Raw genomic sequence first — 20498 nt, 5'->3', positions numbered from 1 at the left:
GAGCAGGTTCACTTCCCCAGGTTCACTTCAAGCTTTTCAGACTCAAATGAGTCCACCACAGCCAGTGATGTCACAGTGGCCGCTGCCTGCCTGTCGCATGACTGTCTCTGCAAGAACGGAGCACAAGGTATGGGTCAGGATCTGGCGTGGGGCCCTCTGCACCTGTTCGCCAGCCTCCATCTCAGACCTCCCAGAGGACGGCCCTAACCTGGAAGGTTCTCAAATTCCTTCCTGCCCAGGAGGTCTGCAGGCCTGGCCGATAATCAGATGGCACTCACCAGAAAGGCTAGGAGGTTTGTAAAACGTGGAAATGCTTCCTTACCAGTCAGTGAATGGTCACTACCCCCAGCCTCCCCGGGGGCTCCGCAGTCCCCTCACTGTCTAGAACCTGAAACTTCACGCCTGGCCCAGCAGGGTAAGGCCCACCCTGTTCTGACTGGCCCTGGTCCCCATGGAGCCTTCGTTCAGGATTTTAGACACCACCCAGTCAATGTACATCAACCACTCCTGGAGAAGAGAGCCCCTGAACTTGGGAGCAAGGAAATATCTTTGAGATTAGGTAGTTTCCTTCATTTATTGGCTAGGAGAATCAGATGGAGAGAGGTCCGGGTCACTCTCCTAGGGCACATGGCTCATTGGGACAGTGTGTGAGCCTCTTATAGGTCAGGGGTGCAAAGTGGGACAGCAGGAACGGCCTTGGAGTCCAGGCACCCCGGTATCAAGTCATGACTCTCCCACATTGACCTGCGTGCTTCTGGGCCTGTGTCTGGGCTCCGGGCCTCAGTCCCACGGCTGGAAGCGCACTGCATCTCCTGCTGCCCCTGCCTGATGCAGCGACGCCGTGTAGGAAAAAGACCTGTGCAGGATCAGTGCCCGCCAGCACCAAATGCAGCCTTCCCCAGACAGCTGGGGCTATGGAGACAGCAGCACCTTCTAACTTAATGAGGTCCCAGGGCCACCTGCCTGTGAACAAGCCACTACCTGCCTTGTCCCAATTCAATGTGGGGAATAAGCAAGTTCCAGGGAAGACATCCCAGGGGAGGGTTAAAGAGAACATCCACCATTCAATACCAGGGCTCAATCGTCGGTACTTAGAGATGGAACATATGGACTCCGAGAGAGTGATCCTCAGGGATCACCTAGCCAGTCTTTCTCATTTTCCAAATTAGTTTTTTCAAAAGCCCCAAAGAGAGGAAGTGACTTGTCAAAGGCTACACCGCAGGTCAGTGGCCCAGTCCCTTGAGTCTGAGGTCCCCTGTACTCTTGGCTCTAGACAGGTCTTTCTCACCTCATTCTCATTTGGTCCTTATGGATTAAGTGCCAAGTTCTGTGCACAGAACTGTGCTCAGCCTCGTATAGAGAGGGTATCGCGTTTCCACCCCCCAGTGTTTAATGGAGGGAAGGGGCAGGACACAGAGGAGTTAGTCAAGGCATGGTTGAGGGTTGGGTGGCGGGGACTGATGCATGTGGGGGAACCACCCTTTCATGCCACCTCTGATGGCTGGGTGCACCGTCAATGCCTCAGCCGTGGCCCCTGCTCAGAATGTGCTGGGGGGGTCGAGGCAGGTCTGTCAAAAATGATCCTTCCTCGGGGCGCCTGGGTGGCTCCGTCGGTTAAGCATCTGACTTTGGCTCTGGTCACGATCTCAGTTTGTGAGCCCCAGCCCTACGTTGGGCTCGGTGCTGAGAGCTCAGAGCCTGCAGCCTGCTTCAGATTCTGTGTCTTCCTCTTTCTCTGCCCCTTCCCTGCTCGTGCCCTGTTTCTCTCTTTCTCAAATAAATAAACATTAAAAAGAAAATGATCCTTCCTCTGTCGTATAAGAAGGGACAGACGGGCTTAGATCTGAGCCTCTCTACTTTGCCACAGGCCCCGGCCTGCTCTGCTGCCCTGTCTTGCTCATTTGCGTCGATTCCACACTCCACAGCCCTGCTCTGATGTCTTTGTAGATTCACAGGGTCAAGAGGGATCCCTTTAGGCCTGCCCGGTTTCTCAGCTGTAGTTCAGAGATAGTTTATGTGTGGAACGCACGCATCTGTTAAATAAGCGGTCTTTCATTTGGGAAGGAAGTGAGGCTGACACTTGTTGAGTGCCTTTGGTACCAAGCACAGCATATTCTGCGTCTCCAAATTTTCGACCTTCGCTGTGAGAGAGGTCCGATAGCCTTGGTCTTCAAGATGGAGACATGGAGACTGAGACATCTCGCTACGTTTAAGCCTCTCTGAATGACCCCCAATCCCTGTTCTTTTTCTCTTCCCTCGGCTGTCTTTCAAGTCTCAAGAATGGACTCTTCTGGAAAGATTCCAGATAATAGTCCTTGGCTCCTAGGACTATGAGTCTTTGAGGTTTCTCTGGCTACCTAATAAAGTGACTTGTAATAAAAGCCTAAGGACATTCTTCCTTCCTGTGCCCCCCTCCCCTGTGACCCACAGGACATCATCAGAGCTAAGAGATCCGGGAGTAGCAGGTGCCAGAAGGTTGTTGGATCCCCTTGTTATTCAGAAAGGCTGGGGAGCTGCTCCTTCCCCATAAATTCCCAGGAAGCCGCCCATCAGAATTGGGCAATGGGGGCAGGGCCTGGGTGCGTCGCGTCTGGGGGGAAATGAGGCCATGGAGCCCCGGAAAAGGCCGGGGTCACCCAACATCCTGCCCTACCTCCCCTGTGAGGCCCCATTGTCCTCCTGGAGCTCCCAGGCTGGCCCGCCCTCGCCACTGCCGCATTCATGAGCTGGCTCTGAGGCCCATTCTGAGTTAGTGCTATTTGTAGAATCTTCTTAAAATACCACAACAGTGCCATTCACAGAGCGTCTGCACGGCGCTCGATGGCGGAGGTTGGAACAAAGCTCTGCTGTGCTCGGCATCCCGTCTGGGCCGGGCCGGAGGGCACCCCTCTGCCCCACTGATGGGGGTGCCGCGGCTCTCCCTGTCCCGGGTGCTCCCAGGTGAGGCCCCTGGGGTCCGGCACTGACTCTGGTTCACCACGCTGGCCAGGCTGGCCCGCCAAGGGAGTGCAGGCCGGCATTCAGCTCCCTGCAAATGACAGCGTGCCCTTCACAGCAGTCCCCTCCCGCCCCACTAGCCCAGCTCGGGTCAGCCACACGCGGGCTTGCTCAGTTACAGTTGGGTGGACAGATGAGAGGGCCATCAGGGAGGGAGCCGGGAGGTAACGCCTCTCTCCAGAATCGGGGCCCTGGTGTCCTCACCGTACACAGCAGGGTCCTCATGAGCTCCACCCCGACCTCAGCTGCACCCACAGTGCATTCTCAGGAGCTCAGGACGTTAGCAGGTGTCCTGTTAGCGACGTGTTTTGTGGTACCCTGGAGGAGCTCAGTGGGCCTGTGTTTTCTCTGCTGGTGGACCTCTCGGAGCCTTGCCAAAGGACCAGGCGCTGGGCAGCGACTCCTACTTAACCTCTGGGCCTTCCCTCAGAGCTTCCAGCTGCGCGGTGCTATTCTAGCCAGACCTCTTGTGTCCCCGTTAGGACGTGGGTATGGCTGGAGCCCCCATCTGGTCAAAGGGTTTGATGACCTCCCAATTCCGTCTTTCCCCATTGGCACCTAACCATGTGTTGCATAGAAAATCAGACATTCCTCCAAAGGGAGGCAGCTTAGCTGTCCCTGCTCTGCCCGAGGCCAAGTGTCTACAGTGGCTCTGCTCTGTCTGCTTGTGGCTGGAGGGACTCCCTCGCTGCCCAGAAGGGCCTGACAGCCACGACCCAGGAGCTCCCTCCTTGAGCTGCTGTGCCCTCCAGGACTGATGTCCGGGCTCCCATGGTAGGTTTTTAAATGTCGTTGGCAGGTCTCTGACAAGTTCCTAGTAACCGTTGGTCACAAACGACACTGGGCCACTCTCTGACCAGTGATGGGGTCCTTACACACAACTGCAGCACCAAATGTGACTCTGGACAAGGGCCCTGGCAGTGGAATCCTGGGGTGAGGACCAGGTGAGAGACTGACACCTGGGTGGCAGGGGGAGGTTTGGGGATTCTCGTGAAGCACCCTGGCAGTTGAACTGGAATCTTCCCATCCCGGTAGAAGACAAGATGCCCTGGAAAGTGGGTCCTCTGCCTGAGACAGGCAGTCCCCCGTCATTCACTGGCTGCAGCATTTCAGGCAAGGAACCTCAATTTCCCTATCTGTAGGGGATGTCAATATCCCTATGATAGTGCCTATCAATTTCCCAAATGGGATCCATAAGGCCTAGTATGGGGCCTTGCTGTGGGACTGAGCCGGGCAGGAAGCCCTGAGAGGCTGGAGGAGTTGAGGTTTTGCCTCTCAGTCCTTCCAGCTCTGTTGAGGGGGAAAGCAGTGGACATCAGATAGACAAGGCATAAAATAGCTCTGGCTCTCTGGCTGGGAGATCTTGGGAAGTTTTTTCTGTAGAAAGTGGAAATATCAGTACTTCCTCAAGACCGTTTTTTAGGCTTAAATGTGTGAACATATAGGCCACTGTGTTGCACAACTCCGAAACTTGGGGAGGGCAGGGATTCATGTACTACAATGTGAATTGGTGCCACCAGAGGGCGCCATTCATTTAGACTACAATAAGAGTGGCTGTCTGGGGGTGTGGGGAGAAGGGGTGCCAGGCACTTAGACTTTGTGAATAATAGGAATGATGATGATGATGATGATGATGATGTGAATGTCATTTTCCAGGGATGCCGTTCATTAAAACTATAAGATGAACAGGTGCCTTCACAGGATTCTTTGCACTTAGACTATCATGTGAATGGCAACCTCAAGGAGCTATACTAGACAGTGGTGCTAGTTAACGGTGAACACATTTAACTTCATACCAGGAAGACTTCTTACTTGTCTGGTGGTTTATACCTGGCCTCCCGGAGGAAGGCACCTTATAAAAACAGTATGTTTATCTTTAAGAACCAGAACAATTTGGGTGAAAAGAGTGCGGGGAGAATGTTAGCTGAAGCCCTGTGGTCTCACACACCTGCTGGAGGCGGGCCCACATCTGTCTGGACGTCACCAGAACCAGGCAAAGGAAAAGAGCACCAGTGAGAGATCCATGGTGTCCAAACTAAATTAAGGGAATTTCTCATTTGCCCAACATAGACTTTGTAGCTCAACGAATGTCCATGTATCTTGGGAAACTTAACAGAAGACCACGGGGGAAGGGAAGGGGGAAAAGTAGTTACAAACAGCGAGGGAGGGCGGCAAACCATAAGAGACTCTTAAAATACAGAGAACAAACGGAGGGTTGATGGGGGGTGGGGGAGAGGGGAAAATGGGTGATGGGCATTGAAGAGGCCACTTGTTGGGATAAGCACTGGGTGTTGCATCTAAGCCAATTTGACAATAAATTGTGTTTAGAAACAAAAACAAATACCCACATGAGCAGCCAGAGCAGGCAGAAAGGAGCTGTGAGGTTGGGGTGAGTGTGTAGGATTGAGTGGGTAGATCACGGGTGTGGAGTCCCACGGGCTGGGCACTTCTGTGCCATTTGGCAGGTCGCTTTCCCTGAGCCTATCTCTGCACTCACCCTTCTCCCCAGCCAGCAGAACTACTTATAGCCCTTTGGCTACATTTACTACCACCTGCCTCCAGGCAGCCCTCCAGACCTGCCCCTCTGTGCACACTGGCCTTGGCCTGGAAGCCCAACTTGTCTGGGGGGCTGGAAATGGTTACCCCAGGAATTCTGCTTCCTCTACCCCTCCAGGCTGCTGGAGGGAACCTAGCTGCCTGAAAGCTTTTTCCCCCCCCAGCTCCCCGCTGAGAGGGGAGAGTACCTGTGTGTTGGAGGTTTTGTGATGCACAACTGGGAACTGGGCTGACTAGCTCCATAATAAAGAGCCAAGAGGCGGAGGAGGGGCACCCATGCCTCCCCTCCCAGATTCTGGAGATTCTAGAGTGGAGAGCAGATGTCTTTGTGGTTGCTAATTTGTCTCCTTGGGTTGCTTCCCAGTCTGTGGCTGACCCGCCTGCCCTTGGCTGCCTGAGGGCCGGGGCTTCATTCGTGCCCCCAATTCCTAGCATGGTGCCTGGCAGGATTCAGGCTGTGCCGTGATAGGATCCGAGAATGTCCTTCAGGGCAGGGGTTCTCAAACTCCAGTTCTGGAGGCGTGTATCCGGCACCTGGGGGACAAATAGGAACTTGCTGCTGGTAAAAGGAGGAACGGAGATGTAGCCTTGGGCTGGCTGTCACCCCCTGGGGTCAGTGATGAGAACCTAGGCCAGGCCCTTGAATGAAGACAGGCCCCTGCCCTGTACCCCGGGAGGCCTGGTCTAGGGGCCTGGGTGCTGGGAGCTAACAGCCAAGAAAAGGGCAGGGATCCCTGAGTCTGTGCTTTTCACGCAGCTGGGCTTGAGCTCGGGTGGGGTTCAGTTGGGAAGGGAGGGATGAGAAGGGAAACCGCCAACATTTTAAAAATTGATGCTTACAATTACAAAGTGGTTTCTCTTTTTTAGATTTTGTCTAAAATGTGCAGTTTCTGGAGACAGTGACATGAGACATCCCCTCCTCTTTAAAAAAATTTTTAAGTTTATTTGTGTATTTTGAGAGAGACAGAGACAGTGTGAGTCGGGGAGAGGCAGGGGGTGGGGCGCGGAGAGAGAATCTCAAGCAGGCTCCACGCTGTCAGCACAGAGCCCAACTTTGGGGCTTGACCTCATGAAATCGTGAGGTCATGATCTGAGCCAAAACCGAGTCCGGTGCTTAACCGACGGAGCCCCCCAGGCACCCCAAGACACCCCCTCCTCTTCCCAGCATTGGGCCCAGTGCCTGGAGGCTGATCCTCATTTTGCACTTCCTCTTGGGTCACTACCAACACCAAGACAGATCCTGAACCTGAACCTGAACCTAGGCTTTTGTCCCTCCCGCACCCCTTCCTGCCTGGTCTACACCATTGTGTCTTCTCCCTGGGTACCTGCCACAGCATCCTATCTACCTCCTGACCAACTCCTGCCCTCCTGGGTACACTAAGCCACCCAAAGGACCTCAGTGCTTTTCCTTCCCCAGGGCCTTTGCAATTGCTGCCCACCCTGAGCCTTCTGTACCCAGACCGGATCAGTGCAGGAAAGCCAGCCCCTCTCATCATGTAGTGCTCAGCTCGAGGGTCCCCTTCTCTTTTTTTATTAAATTTTTTTTTAATGTTTACTTTATTTTTGAGACAGAGAGGGACAAAGCATGAACAGGAGAGGGTCAGAGAGAGGGAGACACAGAATCTGGGGAGACACAGAATCTGAAGCAGACTCCAGGCTCCGAGCTGTCAGCACAGAGCCCGACACGGGGCTCGAACTCACGGGCTGTGAGATCATGACCTGAGCCGAAGTCGGATGCTTAACTGACTGAGCCACCCAGGCGCCCCATCGAGGGTCCCCTTCTCAAGCAAGCCTTTCCTGACCCATATTTGAGCTTGCCTCCTTCCTTTGTTTGCTTCCTGGTCCTTTGGCCCCCTTCCCTTCCCTCCCCACCCCCCCCAAATAAGCTCCAGGGGGTGGGGCATTGCCTGTCTTGTTCACCCAGGTATCCCCTCCACACTGTCCCTGTGCCAAGCACAGAGATGGTGCTGTAGGATCTCCCCAAGTATCAGTTGCCTCTTTGAGAGGAAGAGCCTCCCCACCCAAGCTCCGGAAAGGTGGGGGAAGTGGGGGCAGGGAAGTTAAAACTCCTGGGGACCACCCTTGACCAGTGGGTGACTGGAACCAATGGATAGCTGCTCCCCTTTTGTCCCTTGGTTGGGAGCTCTGATACACGTTTCATAAGGCAGTATAGACCAGGGCAGCAGGATGGAGCCCCCAGGCCCCCTAAAGCAGCAGCCTGCTTGATCCCACATTCTTCTGGGCTCTCCCCCGTTCCCGGGTTCCTTCCCTGCCCTGCACTTCTCCCTGGGGTAGCTTCCCAGACCCACCAGCACACGAGCCCTTGTCTCAGGCTTTGGTTTTGAGGAACACAGACTAAGACATGTGGGGTTAGTGGGGGAAAATATTCCGTAGCAACGTGAGGTAGCAAAGGTACCAGTTTCCTGACGTGGTATCAGCCCACAGTGCTTTGGTCACTTATTTCACGGATGTGTTGATGCACCCACTGGGAGCAAAATGTTCTATCAGGTGTAGGAGAGGCACTGGATGTATCTCATACCTCGAAGAAGCCTCGAAGGGAGCCCAGGAGGATGGGGACGGGAGACTGGGTGTGGACCGAGGAGAGGTCCTGGGTGCAGATCAAGCCTCCATCACTTGCTAGATCCCAGGGTCAGGGACCTTGACCATGGTCTCAGCGTCTCCTGCACACATTTGCTGGGAGGGGTACCAGCCTTGACCGGCATTAACAGAACCGGACTCTTTACCTTTGCTGCTGACATTGTAGCTATAGAAGCACCCACACCGAAACCTGGGAGACGTAGAATCTAAGGGTTGGTACAGAAGTTGGCACAGCATGGGCGCTTCATAAATATTAGTTCCCTTGTCCTCCCTTAGAATAATGAATGCAATCATTATTCCCTCCAGGTCACTGTATAAATCACAATTTTTCCATTTTAGGTGTCAGGCCCACCCCTCTTCCCTCACAACCCCCCACCCTTGGGCAGCGCAGAACTTGGTCTTCTTCGGCAACCGGCATATTCCATTTTAATATGTTGCTATTTTTAGCTTTTGTTTCTTTTCCCCGTGAAAGTTCTTTTTAAAGGTGGGCAGGGGGCAGGGGACCCCGGCCTAACCATCAGTGGTGTTTTCCAGTCCTGGCCATGCTGCGTTACTGCTCAGGCCTGGCTCGGGGACCCGGGCAGGCTGAGTCGGGGCTGGGCCCCGAGCCCAGGTACGCCCCAGGTGTTGGTGGCAGGTGGCCCTGAGGAAGCAGTTCTCAAACTGTGGTCTCAGCCCCCATCCCCAAGACCTCTGGATTCCTTCCTAGGCTTCTGATTGTGGTGTTTGCATTTGTTTGTGATAAAGGTTCAGGCCAGTCTTCCCCACCAGGCAGGGCCTCTTGGTTTTGTCCCTGCTGTGTCCCCAGCGCATGGCACAGTGCTTGCCACATGGTAGACCTTTAACAAGCATTTGTGCAAGGGAGGAACAGCCTGGTTGGCTCAGTCAGTTAAAGCATCTGACTCTTGATTTTGGCTCAGGTCATGATCCCAGGGTCGTGGGCTCTGTGCTGAGCGAGTGTGGAGCCTGCTTAAGATTCTGCCTCTTGGGGGGCGCCTGGGTGGCTGGTTGGTTGAGTGTCCAGCTTCAACTCAGGTCATGATCTCACAGTTCCTGAGTTCAAGCCCCACGTCAGACTTGATGCTATCAGTGCAGAGCCCTCTTAGGATCCTGTCTCCTTCTCTCACTGCCCCTTCCCTGCTCACATTGTCTCTTTGTCTCAAAAATAAACTTAAAAAGATTCTTTCGCTCTGCCCTTCTCCCCCACTCGCTCTTGTGTGCATGCACATTCCCTCTCTCTCTGTCAAATAAATATATATATATATTTGTGGAAGGGAGAATGGAATAAGGAAAACTGGGAGTGAGTGAGGGGGAGCAGTTAAGGAAGGTGAAGGAGAAGGGGATATTTGAGCTGGGTTTTGATGAATGAGTAGGAGTTTACCAAATGGACCAAGTGGAAAGGTGTCCCAAAAAGAGGGAATAGCATGTGCAAAGACGGTGAGGCATGAAGGGCATGGTATATCCCAGGAACAAGAAGTAGGGCAGAGCACCAGGAGTGGCTGCTGAGATGGGAGAGTAGCTGGGTGGACTGGAAAGGTACTCTCAGCTGATCACAGAGGAGCCCCAGTGGGAAGCAGTGAGCTGGGGGCACATCCTGATGGCAGAGGAGAGAGGCTGTGGTCTCAAATTCCTACCAGGGAAGGGAGAGGCTTGACTTGGATTTCAGAGAGGACCCTGTGGCCCGCCCCACATTCTTTCCTCACTTGTGCAATTGTCCCCGTGAGAGAGATCACACTCCCAATTCTCCCACGGGTGCTGCCTGGGGTGAGGTCAGTATGGATTCCCTAAAAACCCCAATATCCCCAGAACCACAAAAGATTTCCGAGGGACACTCTGGTTTTGAGAAATGAAACTCCACCGTGGGATGAGCTGGTGAGAGGGGAAGTTGGAGCTCAAACCATTTGGAGGCTATTTGGGGCATTTTCCTAAATCAAAAGTATTCAAGGGGTACCTGGCTGGCTCAGTCAGTGGAGCATGCAACTCTTGATCTTAGGGTTGTGGGTTCAAGCCCCACATTGGGCATAGAGGTGACTGAAAATCTTTTTTTTTTTTTAATGTTTATTTATTTTTGAGAGAGAGAGACTCAGAGTGTGAATGGGAGAGGGCCAGAGAGAGGGGGAGACACAGAATCTGAAGCAGTCTCCAGGCTCTAAGGTATCAGCACAGAGCCTGATGTGGGGCTTGAACTCACGAACGGTGAGATCAGACCTGAGCTGAAGCTGAACGCTTAACCGACTGAGCCACCCAGGCACCCCGACTTAAAATCTTTAAAGAAAGAAAAGTGCTCAAAGCACAGGCAGGTCTAACTTCTCCAGGGCCAAACACAGGAGCTACCAACCACCTTAACAATAAAAAGGAACAATCTTCATTCAGGAAAAGCAATCTGTGTCCACAGTAATACACCCACACGCACGCACACACACACTTCAGAGTCCAGAGTGAGAAGTAAGCTTCTCTGTTCCTGAGCCCCTTGCCTGAGCTCCCAGGCCCCTGTGTCCTGTTGTCCTTGCAGAAATGGGCTCGCACAACCACGCCCGTGTGCACACATGACTCTCACAAATGTCAGCATATTCATCACGCTGCTTTTTGCTTTCTCCATGTGATAATGTATTATCCCCCTACCACCTACCCCACCACCTTCCTTTGTTTGCTTCCTCGTCCTTTGTCCACGTACATAATTTATTCAATCAGTACATTATTGGATGTACATAATTTATTTAATCAGTACATTATTGGATGTACATAATTTATTTAATCAGTACATTATTTATGTAACTTGATGGACCATTGTTCCCAGTTTATTATCTCCGTCTCCTTATGCACCTGTGCAAATTAGCCACAGAGTAAATTCCCTGGAAAGGATTGCTGGGCCGTTTAAAATTTTGATAGATATTGTCAAACTATTCCCCCAAAGAGATACAAAAATCTACTCCTGCCAACACTGTAAAAGACCCCCTCAGCTCGGTACCTCCAGCTGCAAGCCACTCCCACCCCTTGGTGAGCTGGTCCCTGGCTCTGAGTGACTCCCAGGTGCCCGTAGGCCCACCTTGGCCGATTCCCTGCTGAATGCACAGCCTGCGGCCCACCCCTCAGCGCCCCCACTGCCCACAGATGAGGTGAGGTTTCTTTCACTTGTCCCTTTATGGTAGATACTATTGTCATTTAGTTTTTATTTATTTTAATTGGTTTTTAATTTATTATTTTGAGGGAGGGGAGTGGCACAGAGAGAGGGAGAGAGAGAGAATCCCAAGCAGACTCCGCACTGCCAGCTCAGAGCCCGACTCAGGGCTAGAACTCACAAACCTGTGAGATCATGATGTGAGCCAAAACTGAGAGTCAGACGCTTAACTGGCTGTGCCACCCAGATGCCCGTCATTTGGTTTTTAAGGTAGGGACTGTGGTTCAAATTTCAAAGGGTGGAAAGCCAGTCTCTCTGTGCTACGTACTTCCCTCCCCAGAAAAGCCACTGCTCCCAGTATCTTCTGGCTCCTTCCAGAGATATTTTGCACATACTCAAACAAATAAGTATCTCTTCCACTCTTCTCTCCGCCCGTCCTATGCAAACATGGTCACGTATCATTGCATTTTTCACCTCCCTGTATCTAGCAGAGAACATTCCAAATCTGGGCATGAAGCACATCCTCATTCTTTTTAATACCCGCAGAGCATCCCAAGTGAAAACTGTATATCCCACTCCCCTCCTGTTGTCACTGTCTTTTTACTTTCTTTTCTTTGCCATGCAAATATTTTTAACTTATATGGAGTGAAATTTTTTTTTGTGGTCTCTGGTGTTTGTGTCATATTCAGAAAGGGCTTCCCCAGTTTCGAGGTCGTACAGAAATTTCTCCCACCGTTGATCCTGGTGCTTCTCTGGCTTCGTGTTTCATCTTGAAATCTTTGATCCGTGGTGAATTTTTATTTTGCGATAGTGTGATACAAGGATCCATTGGATAATATCTCTCCAGGTGGCTATCCATTTGTCTCTTTTCCATTTCTTACGTAACGTCTTCTACTGGCCCATTTGAAATAACTTGTCGTTTCCAAAGTCCGATATGTTCTGGAGTCTGTCTCTGCTCACGTCCTGTGTTACCTCCCTCGTTTTACTTCTTGTACAGTGGGATACTTGACTACAGTTTAATAAATTGGTCTCTCTCTATTTTTTTAAAATGCATTTGCTGTTTTTGTTATGAACTTTAGAATCAACTTGTTGTATTTAAAAAAATGCTATTAGTCTTTTCTTGTGTTAAACGTATAGACTAAATTAGGGTGAACTGGTATTCTGTTATGTGGGTTTTCCTACTTACGCAATGGTATTTCTGTTTCTTCTCGTTTAAAAATAGCTTGGGATCTCTGTCTATTAATTTTGCGTCTGGACACCTTACTGCATTCTCTTACTGCCTCCCATCATTTTTCAGTCCACTGGCTTCGGTTTTCTCTCTATATAAACAACAAGAGCAATAATAACACTGTACCCTTCCCTCCAGCTTTTATTGTTTTATGTTCTTTTTCTGATCTAATTGCACTGCAGAAGACTTCCAGGAGAACGTTAAATACCAGTGCTGATGGGGGGCTGCTGGGATTGTCCCTGGCCTTGATGGGAATGCTGCTAGTGCCTCTCCACTAAACGCAGTGTTGGCTTTGGTATATCTGTGTTGAAGAAGGATCTATCTATTTTTATTTCATGGAAGATTTCCGTCAAAATGGATGTTAAATATTGTCAAGTGCCTTCTAAAGTTTCTCCTTGGAGAAACAGATTTAAGAGAGCCCTAAAGGAACCATGGGGACCCAAGTCTTTGCGCCACTCCCCGGGACACCCCCTGTTGTGCTACCCTCCACCACTCCTGGCCCCCTGGGCCGGCACTGTTTCCCCAGCGACAGATGGTGACAGAGCTGGGGCTCCCTGGGCAGTGCTGCCCAGGTGATAGAGCAGAGCACTGTGGGGAGGGTGAGTGTTTAGACGCCCCCCTCCCCAGCTTTCAGTACCCTGTTTACTTGGTCCCTCTACCCTCCCTGGTCTCTCCCAGGTAGGATAATAAAACGGCTTGCTAGAAATGCAGAGGTGAGCTGTCATCCCTGGCTGAGGTCTGCTGCCATAGAGGGCACACAAGACACAAGCCTCAGTGTCTTTGGAAGCTAATCCCAGAGGTGACCTCTATCACCTTTTGCCCTTTCTATTTATTGAAAACAAGTTACTAGGTTCAGCCCACATTGAAGAGGGTGTGATGCCGGGAAGCAGGGTTCATTGACTGGGGCCTTAGAGGCCGCTCACCACAGGGATGGGACCGGGAGGACAAAGGGCAGCCAGATTGCTTGGGTTCAGACCCTCAGCCTGCAGGAGTGGGGTGTGAGTGGCCAACACTTTAGGGGACCAGTTAACATGCAGTTTCCCCTTGCTGACCAGGGCCATTTGGGAAGCCGCACTCAGTCATGTGACCTCCGACAAATGACTCAGCCACTGTTTTCTCATCTGCAAAGTGGGTGTGATCATTGTACCACCTTTTAGGGTCATTGTGAAGCTGAAACATTGAGTTAAAATAGGCAGTTTGTAGAAACTGTGCCCAGAACACTGTAAACAACCAATCGAACTTGGATGTTGTACTAAGAGAGATTGCCTGTCACTTCCACAGAGCTTTCCAGGTGTCCCCACGGTGACCACTGGCACCCTTTTCGAGACACTGAACCAGTCCTGGGAGATACCAGCTAGACCAAGGGAGGCAAGCCCCGCTTTCCTGAAACTTACATCCTTTAGCAGAGACACAGTAAACACGTATACACATAAATAGGCTAATTTCCCCATGTGATAAGCCCTGGAGAGAAAAGAGCATGACAGTGATTGGGCAGGAGGGACAGTTACTTGACAGAGGTTCTCACCCAGGGAAGGCTTCTCTAAATTGAAGTCTGAGCTGAGGTCTGAAGGTGCAAGGGAGCTGGCCCTGCAGGGAGCTGGGAGAACACCCAGCACTGAGCACTAGGTTGTAGTTGGAAGAGAGTGAGTCTGAGGAAAGAGAAAGGGGGCCCAAATGGCTGATAGCAGTAAGGGTGGGCAAGTAGGTGGACGTGTGGTCATGGGGCCTGGGACCCCAAGGTCACAGCAGAGCTGGATTATATCCCAAGAACCGCAGGCCCCCTGAAGAGTTTTAAGCAGATGTGCTTTGTTTTTAATTGGCTGTTTTTCTTTGTTGAAGGGATGGATGGTTGGATGGATGGACGGACAGATGGACAAATGGGGAAGATGGGCAAATAAACAGGTGGCATCAACACCAGCATAGGCTTTCACCAGAGTTTAGTGCCCGCTGCCTGCCCCAGCCCTTTAGGAAATCACTTCAGAGTTTCCCCGTGGTCGAGGTTCTGACACTGTCCCGGAAGGAAGGAGTAGTGCAGGAGGGACGGCCAGGTTGGGCAAGAGGGCTGTCTCCAGCTCTCTTTTTTTAATTATTTATTTTTGGGGGTGGGAGGGGGCAGAGAGAGGGAGATGGAGGGTCCCAAGGGGGCCCTGTGCTGACGGGCTCGGCCCGGAGCCCGCTTCGGGTTCTGTGTCTCCCTCTCCCTGCCCTTCCCCCGCTCGTACTCTGTGTTCCTCTCAAAAATAAATAGACATTTAAAAAGAAAAAAAAGAGTCTGACGCTTAACTGACCGAGCCACCCAGGTGTCCCTGTCTCCAGCTCTTTTTGTATCAAGGGTGGTGGAGACACCATAAGGATGGAAGCTGATGTCATGGAAAGAGTCCCAAACAGCTAAGTTCAAGTCCTGGCTGTGCCAGATCCCAGCTGGGTGGCCCTGGGCCCTTGGAAGCGCCCCGGGCTCTGGCTTCCCCGGCTGTTGCAGGGATACTGGTGACTTATGGCTTTTCATTCAGTCCCCACCAGAACCTCGCCAGGCAGATCCCATTATTGGCTTCATTTTGCTGATGAAGAAATGGAACCTGAAAGATTATGTGGCCAGTGATGACTTAATATTACTCGGGCTTCTCCCATGGATTCATTGAGCCCCCACCAACCTACTGAGGTGGGCTTTCCCAGGCTCCGCTTGGAAAGGACCCTGAGGCACAGAGTGGATGGGGCTGGACGTCCAGCCCTGTGCTCTCAGCACCTAGCAAGCTAGGGGACGGGACAGCCCCAGTGGCGGGCCAGAGCCTGTGCTGTGTGCTGGGCAGGAATGCAGGGGAGGGAGCGCTCACGGTGGCTGAAGGGATTTCCGCTGGTAGAAACCAGCGGACCAGACCCTGCACCCAGTGGGAGGGCCCCCTGGGGGATCTGGCTGTTGCTTCCTCGCCCCGCCCCCGCCCGGGACAGTCCAAGCTTTGGGGCCCTGAGAAGTGCGGAACTTCCCCAAAGGAGACAAAAAGGTCCTGGCCCAGTGCCTTCTGAGCAGAGCGCACAGGCAGCCTCAGCTCCTGCACGCGGAGCCGCCTGGCCTCAGTCCCTGGCTTGGCTGTGTCTAGCGGTCACTCCTCCGGCCACACCATGCCCTTCTGGCCAGCCAGGTATCTGAAGAGGAGCAGGCGTCAGCCCTGGGGTAAGTGGGCAGCCAGGGTCAAGAGCAGGTTGCGGGGCCAGTGGGCCAGGGGTGATTAACCCTTGAAGGGCAAGTGGCCTTTGATGACTCCAAGTGGGTCAAGAGGTCAAGAGAAATGAGGAGAGACGAGGACAGGATCCTGAGGGCAGCTCGGAGTCAGCCTGGTGTGGTCTGGCAGGGATGGGCAGGGAGGCAGCCCTTGGAGACTGCAGAAAAGCCCAGCTGGCTGGAAGGCATAGCTCAGAGCTGTCCCCCACAACAGTCTCAGCAAGTCTGAGGGTGGCTCTTCTCCCCTCCTTCCAGCCCCAGTCTAGGCTGCCTCAAAGCTGTCCTGTAGCCACCAGCACATCTGGCTACCGAGCACTTGAAACGTGGCTGGTCTGGATGTGCTCTTTGTACAAAATATACACTGGATTTTGAAGGCTTGGTATAAAAAATACATTAAAGTTATCAATTACAGGTTGAAATGAATGGTACTCTTTTGGAGGTACTGGGATAAGTGAAATATATTATTCAAAATAATTTCACCTGTTTCTTTGCACCTTTTTCAATGTAGCTACCAAAACGTTTAAAAATGTACACGTGGCTTTCATTATGTTTCCACTGGACCACACTGTCCCAGACGGTATTTCCAGCTATATTCCTACACTTGGCCTCCAACCCTGGGAATCCATCAGTTGGGGCTTCCCTGGGGCTCCCCACTCCCCTGGGCTGCCAGTAGAATGACAGTGGGTCCTGTGACAAGTCCTATATTGCAGTTACTATTACCTTTAAATAGTGACTTCTTTTATTTTTTAAACAATTTTTCCATAACTCCCGGCCTAATACAGGTAGTATTTGATTAATTACATCAGAATGACAGTTTTTCCACCTGAATGTCCTAGAATGAGTCCCATGGGCTACCGTGGTTTACAAAATGCTTTCATAAATAACATTTACTCTTTTTTCTTTTTGTTATAAAAGTTTTTGTACAGAAACGTTGAGAGATAGTGGGTTCCTGTTCTGGATCCTGTGCCAGAATATGCTGCATTTTGGGGTTACCACCTTTCCCCCAAAGCCCCTTGCATGGGTGGAAAAGGAGACTCCAGCACAAAAGGAAATTCTTAAATTCAGGAGCTCAGAGGGGAAGAAAGCCCAAGTGGGAATAAGAAAAGCTGGGTTGGGGTCCTGGCTGGGTCACCTAAGGCCGGTCCCTTGAGCAGAGTGGGGACAGGGTTAGGAACTAGTCTGCCTAGGGTCCTAGTTCACTGGTTTTACAGCTTGGATGTGTTTCTCACCATCTCTGGGCCTCAGTTTCCTTTCCTGTCCGATGGGGATAATGACACCACTTCCTTTGTGAGTGTTCAAACTTGTGATGCTCACCCGTTCGTTAACATCATGCCTGCCTCAAAGCGAGTGCCTTGTGCGTGCCCCTTGGTTCTGCTGAGGCTGCAGTTAGCCATCCATTCATCCCAGATTCTGTGCGTGCCCCCCCCCCGTGCCAGGCACTGCTTGGTGTGCTGGAGTTGCTTACCAGATAGACGAGGTGGGGTGGGCCAAAAATAAACAGTATAAATAAGCCTATCATGTAAACATGTAAACTGTGTGTGTGCTGCATTGTGATAAGTGCTGTAGAAAAAGTAAGGACAGGAAGGGGCATGGGTTGTAGTGGATGATGACGTTTACATAGAGTTGTTGGGAAAGATTCCCCAAGAAGGCCACATTTGAGGAAAGACCTCAAGGAGGTGAGGGAGTGTCTGGGAGAACAGCTTCTCGGGCAATAGCAAGGGCAGGAGCAAAGACCTTCGGTCAAGGATGTGCCTGGTGGTTAGAGGAATGGCCTAGAACAAAGAGGAGAGCAGCCATGAAATCAGGAGTAGCAGGAGGGCTGGGGGCCTGGGGCGGGATGGGGGATAGGGGGTGAGCGGCCTGGAAGATCATTGTAAGGACTCTGCTGAGAGGGGCGGTTTTTGCTTTGAGCAGAGGTGTGTGAGCTGGTTTAGGTCTTACTGGGCCACTGTGGCCGCCATATTGAGAACAGATTGTAGGGGCAAGCGAGGGCCTAGGGAGCACGCCAGTAATCTGGATGACAGAGTAATCTGGATGACCTGGGACCAGGTGGAACAGTGAAAGGTGGTCAGAGTTTGAAGATCTTTTGAAGAAGGAATCAGCGGAACTTACTGATAGGAATGGATGTGACATGAGAGAGAGCAGACCTGAAGATGCATTTGGTTGCTACTTGAGTAGCTAGAAGAGAGAGTCGCCCTCGTCGGAGAAGGGGAGGGTGGGGCAGATCCAGAGGTGGATTTCATGCCTGCTAAGTGCGTGCTGCCTGGAGACGTCCCGGTGGCGCTGTGGGGCAGGCAGTGGAGAGTGGGTCTGGAGGGCAGGGGACAGTGAACTTGGAAGTCGTCAGCATAGGGATGGCATGGTCATCACATAGAGTCTTGAGACTAGATGAGCCCACCAGAGGAAGCTGGGTCAGTGTGTGGGGACAAGGCAGGGGGAAAGGCCAGGTGACCCCAAGTTTCTGCCTGGGGCACCTGAATGCCCAGCACTGAGATGAGAGCACAAGAGGAGGCTGGTGTGATAGATGAGGTCCTGATGATTTTCAGAGAAGCCATGCTGTGCCCATGGGACATCACATGATTGTAGAATTGTAAAAGACATTTAGACTCATAGGAAGTATGTATCTGGTTGTTATATATCTGATTCTTAACTGGGGGCAGTTTTGCCCCCCAAGGGACATTTGGCAATATATGGAGACTTTCTTGGTGGTCAGCCTGGGAGACAGGGACAGACTGCTACAGGCGTCTAGTGGGTGGAGGCCAGGGATGATGCTAAACATCCTGCTGTGCACAAGACAGCTCGTCACCACCCCCAGGAAGAATTATCTGGCCCCAAACATCAGTAGTGCTGAGGTGGGAAAATTCTGCTTTCTATTGTATTAATTGAATGTGATAATAAAAGTGAACTTTTAGGGGCGCCTGGGTGGCTCAGTCGGTTCAGCGTCCGACTTTGGCTCCGGTCATGATCTTACGGTTTGTGAGTTCAAGCCCCCCATCAGGCTCTATGATGTCAGGGCAGAGCCCTCTTTGGATCCTGTATCCACCCCCTCCCTGCCCCTCCCCTGCTCATGCTCTCTCTCCCAAACATAAATAATGAACATTTTTTTTTTTAAGTGAACATTTAAAGAGCTTGTTAGGTGCCAGGTGCTAAGCCAGGGGAGTATCTCAATGTCCTTCTCCCGAAAGGGTAGCTACCTTCATTTTCTTCACCCTACAGGTGTGGGACTCTGACGCTTGGCAAAGTTAAGTCACGGTGCTCCCCCTGGTGGAGCTGAGGGTTGACCCCAGGTTGGGCTCTAAGCACCATTCTAGAAGGCCTCAGAGGCCTGTGACATGTGTCAGGATGGGATGGAAACACAATGGCCACACAGCCTGGTTTAAAAAAAGGAAAGGGGAAAACCAAAAACAGTAACGAGACCCTCAGCCTTCATGATGCGTTTCTTCCTGAAATAATTGGCTGTTAGCTTTAGTTAAAAAAAAAAAAAAAAAAAAAAGTCCTAATACGACTCTTTTCCTAAGTAGCAGAGGAAAAAGTAAGCATAAACGATTGAATGCCGTAGAAAATGCCAGAGTTTGCTTTAATGGCCTGTTTTACCTTCCTTGCACTCCCCTCGGCTGCCAGAGAGGAGGTTTTATATTATAAATAGAGAATGCGTGTATCGTCGAACCAACCTTGGTTTGAATCCTGGCCTCTCCACTTGTTTGTTTGTGAGCTAAATGTTTAACTTCTCAGAGCATCCATTTATTCATCTGTAAAATGGGGTCAGTAACACTCCTTCCTACAGTATTTATGAGGACTAGGTGTGGCCGTGTGTGTTAAGCTTCTTGCACAGTGTTTTACACGTAGCGGGTCATTAAAAGTGGTAGTGGGACTTCGTTTCTGGATACAATGGAACAACAGGGACCAGTTTGCTCTCTCACCTAAAACAACTCCCTCCCCACAAAAAAAGGACAAGTAATCTGAAACAGTTTTGAAGATACTGAACAGTAGCAGTGAAGGACTGTGACCCCCAAAAGACGGGAAACAGATGAGGTAAGGTCTACACGTGCCCCAGCTGGAGAAAGTTCCAGGCTGTGCCGCAGAAAGGGGAACCCCAGGTGGAACCCCTTGTACTCCATGCATTAAGGAGACAGAGCTTAGGGATGGAGAGACCAAAGCATCTAGAGTTTTCAGATGGGATACCCAGGAGGAAAGAGCTGCTCAGAGAGAAAACTCCTTGAGAACGCATCACCATGTACAGTGAGGACATGACCTGAACCCGAGGAGGGGACCACCAGGAAGGATTCTAGGCAACAGCATCCCCTCTAACACAGGGCAGGGAATAGTTCCTGTTACATCTACCATCCTGGAAAACCTCATGACTCATGGGGCATTGCATAGGAAACACGGAAGGGTTTTCCCTTAGCAGTGGGGAAGAATTGGCTCATCCTGAGTGTTCTGGACCCACCTAAGAAACCTTAGAAGCAAAATCTATGAGGATCAAACTCGTTCCAAGTAACCTAACTTCATTCCAGAAGGGACTCAAGTGTTTTTAGAGGAATACAGAAATGTTCAGCACCCAATGATTTAGGAATCACAATGTCTGGCACCGAATAAAAAATATCAGGCATGCAAAGAATCAAGAAAACAGGACCCACAATGAGGAGAAAAATCAATCCACTGACACCAGCCTAGAAATGACAGTATTAAAATTAGCAGACGGAGACAGTAAAACAGTTTTTATACCTGTATTCCAGTAGGTTCAGAAAGTTAAGTAGAGACGTGAAAGATATTTTTGAAAAGAC

At 51.3% G+C, this 20498-nt stretch overlaps 1 protein-coding gene across 4 annotated transcripts in view; it reads left to right on the top strand.

Annotated features, from left to right (window-relative positions):
• ARHGAP22 (Rho GTPase activating protein 22) overlaps positions 1 to 20498 on the top strand; it is a 128860-nt gene that overhangs the window by 75544 nt on the left and 32818 nt on the right. The window contains exon 1 of one of the 4 annotated variants that reach the window (XM_049646282.1): positions 15172 to 15666. The exons of the other annotated variants lie outside the window; for them this stretch is intronic. Within the exon in view, the coding sequence (XP_049502239.1) occupies positions 15615 to 15666 (52 nt within the window). The 5' untranslated portion in view covers positions 15172 to 15614. Of the gene's footprint in view, positions 1 to 15171; positions 15667 to 20498 lie in introns of those variants that run through there. 4 annotated transcript variants of the gene reach the window in all.

Source organism: Panthera uncia, chromosome D2 (genome assembly GCF_023721935.1).
Source record: "Panthera uncia isolate 11264 chromosome D2, Puncia_PCG_1.0, whole genome shotgun sequence".
Taxonomy (NCBI): Eukaryota; Metazoa; Chordata; class Mammalia; order Carnivora; family Felidae; genus Panthera; species Panthera uncia.
Note: the sequence above shows the minus strand (reverse complement) of the source record. Positions and strands in the feature narration are given on the sequence as shown.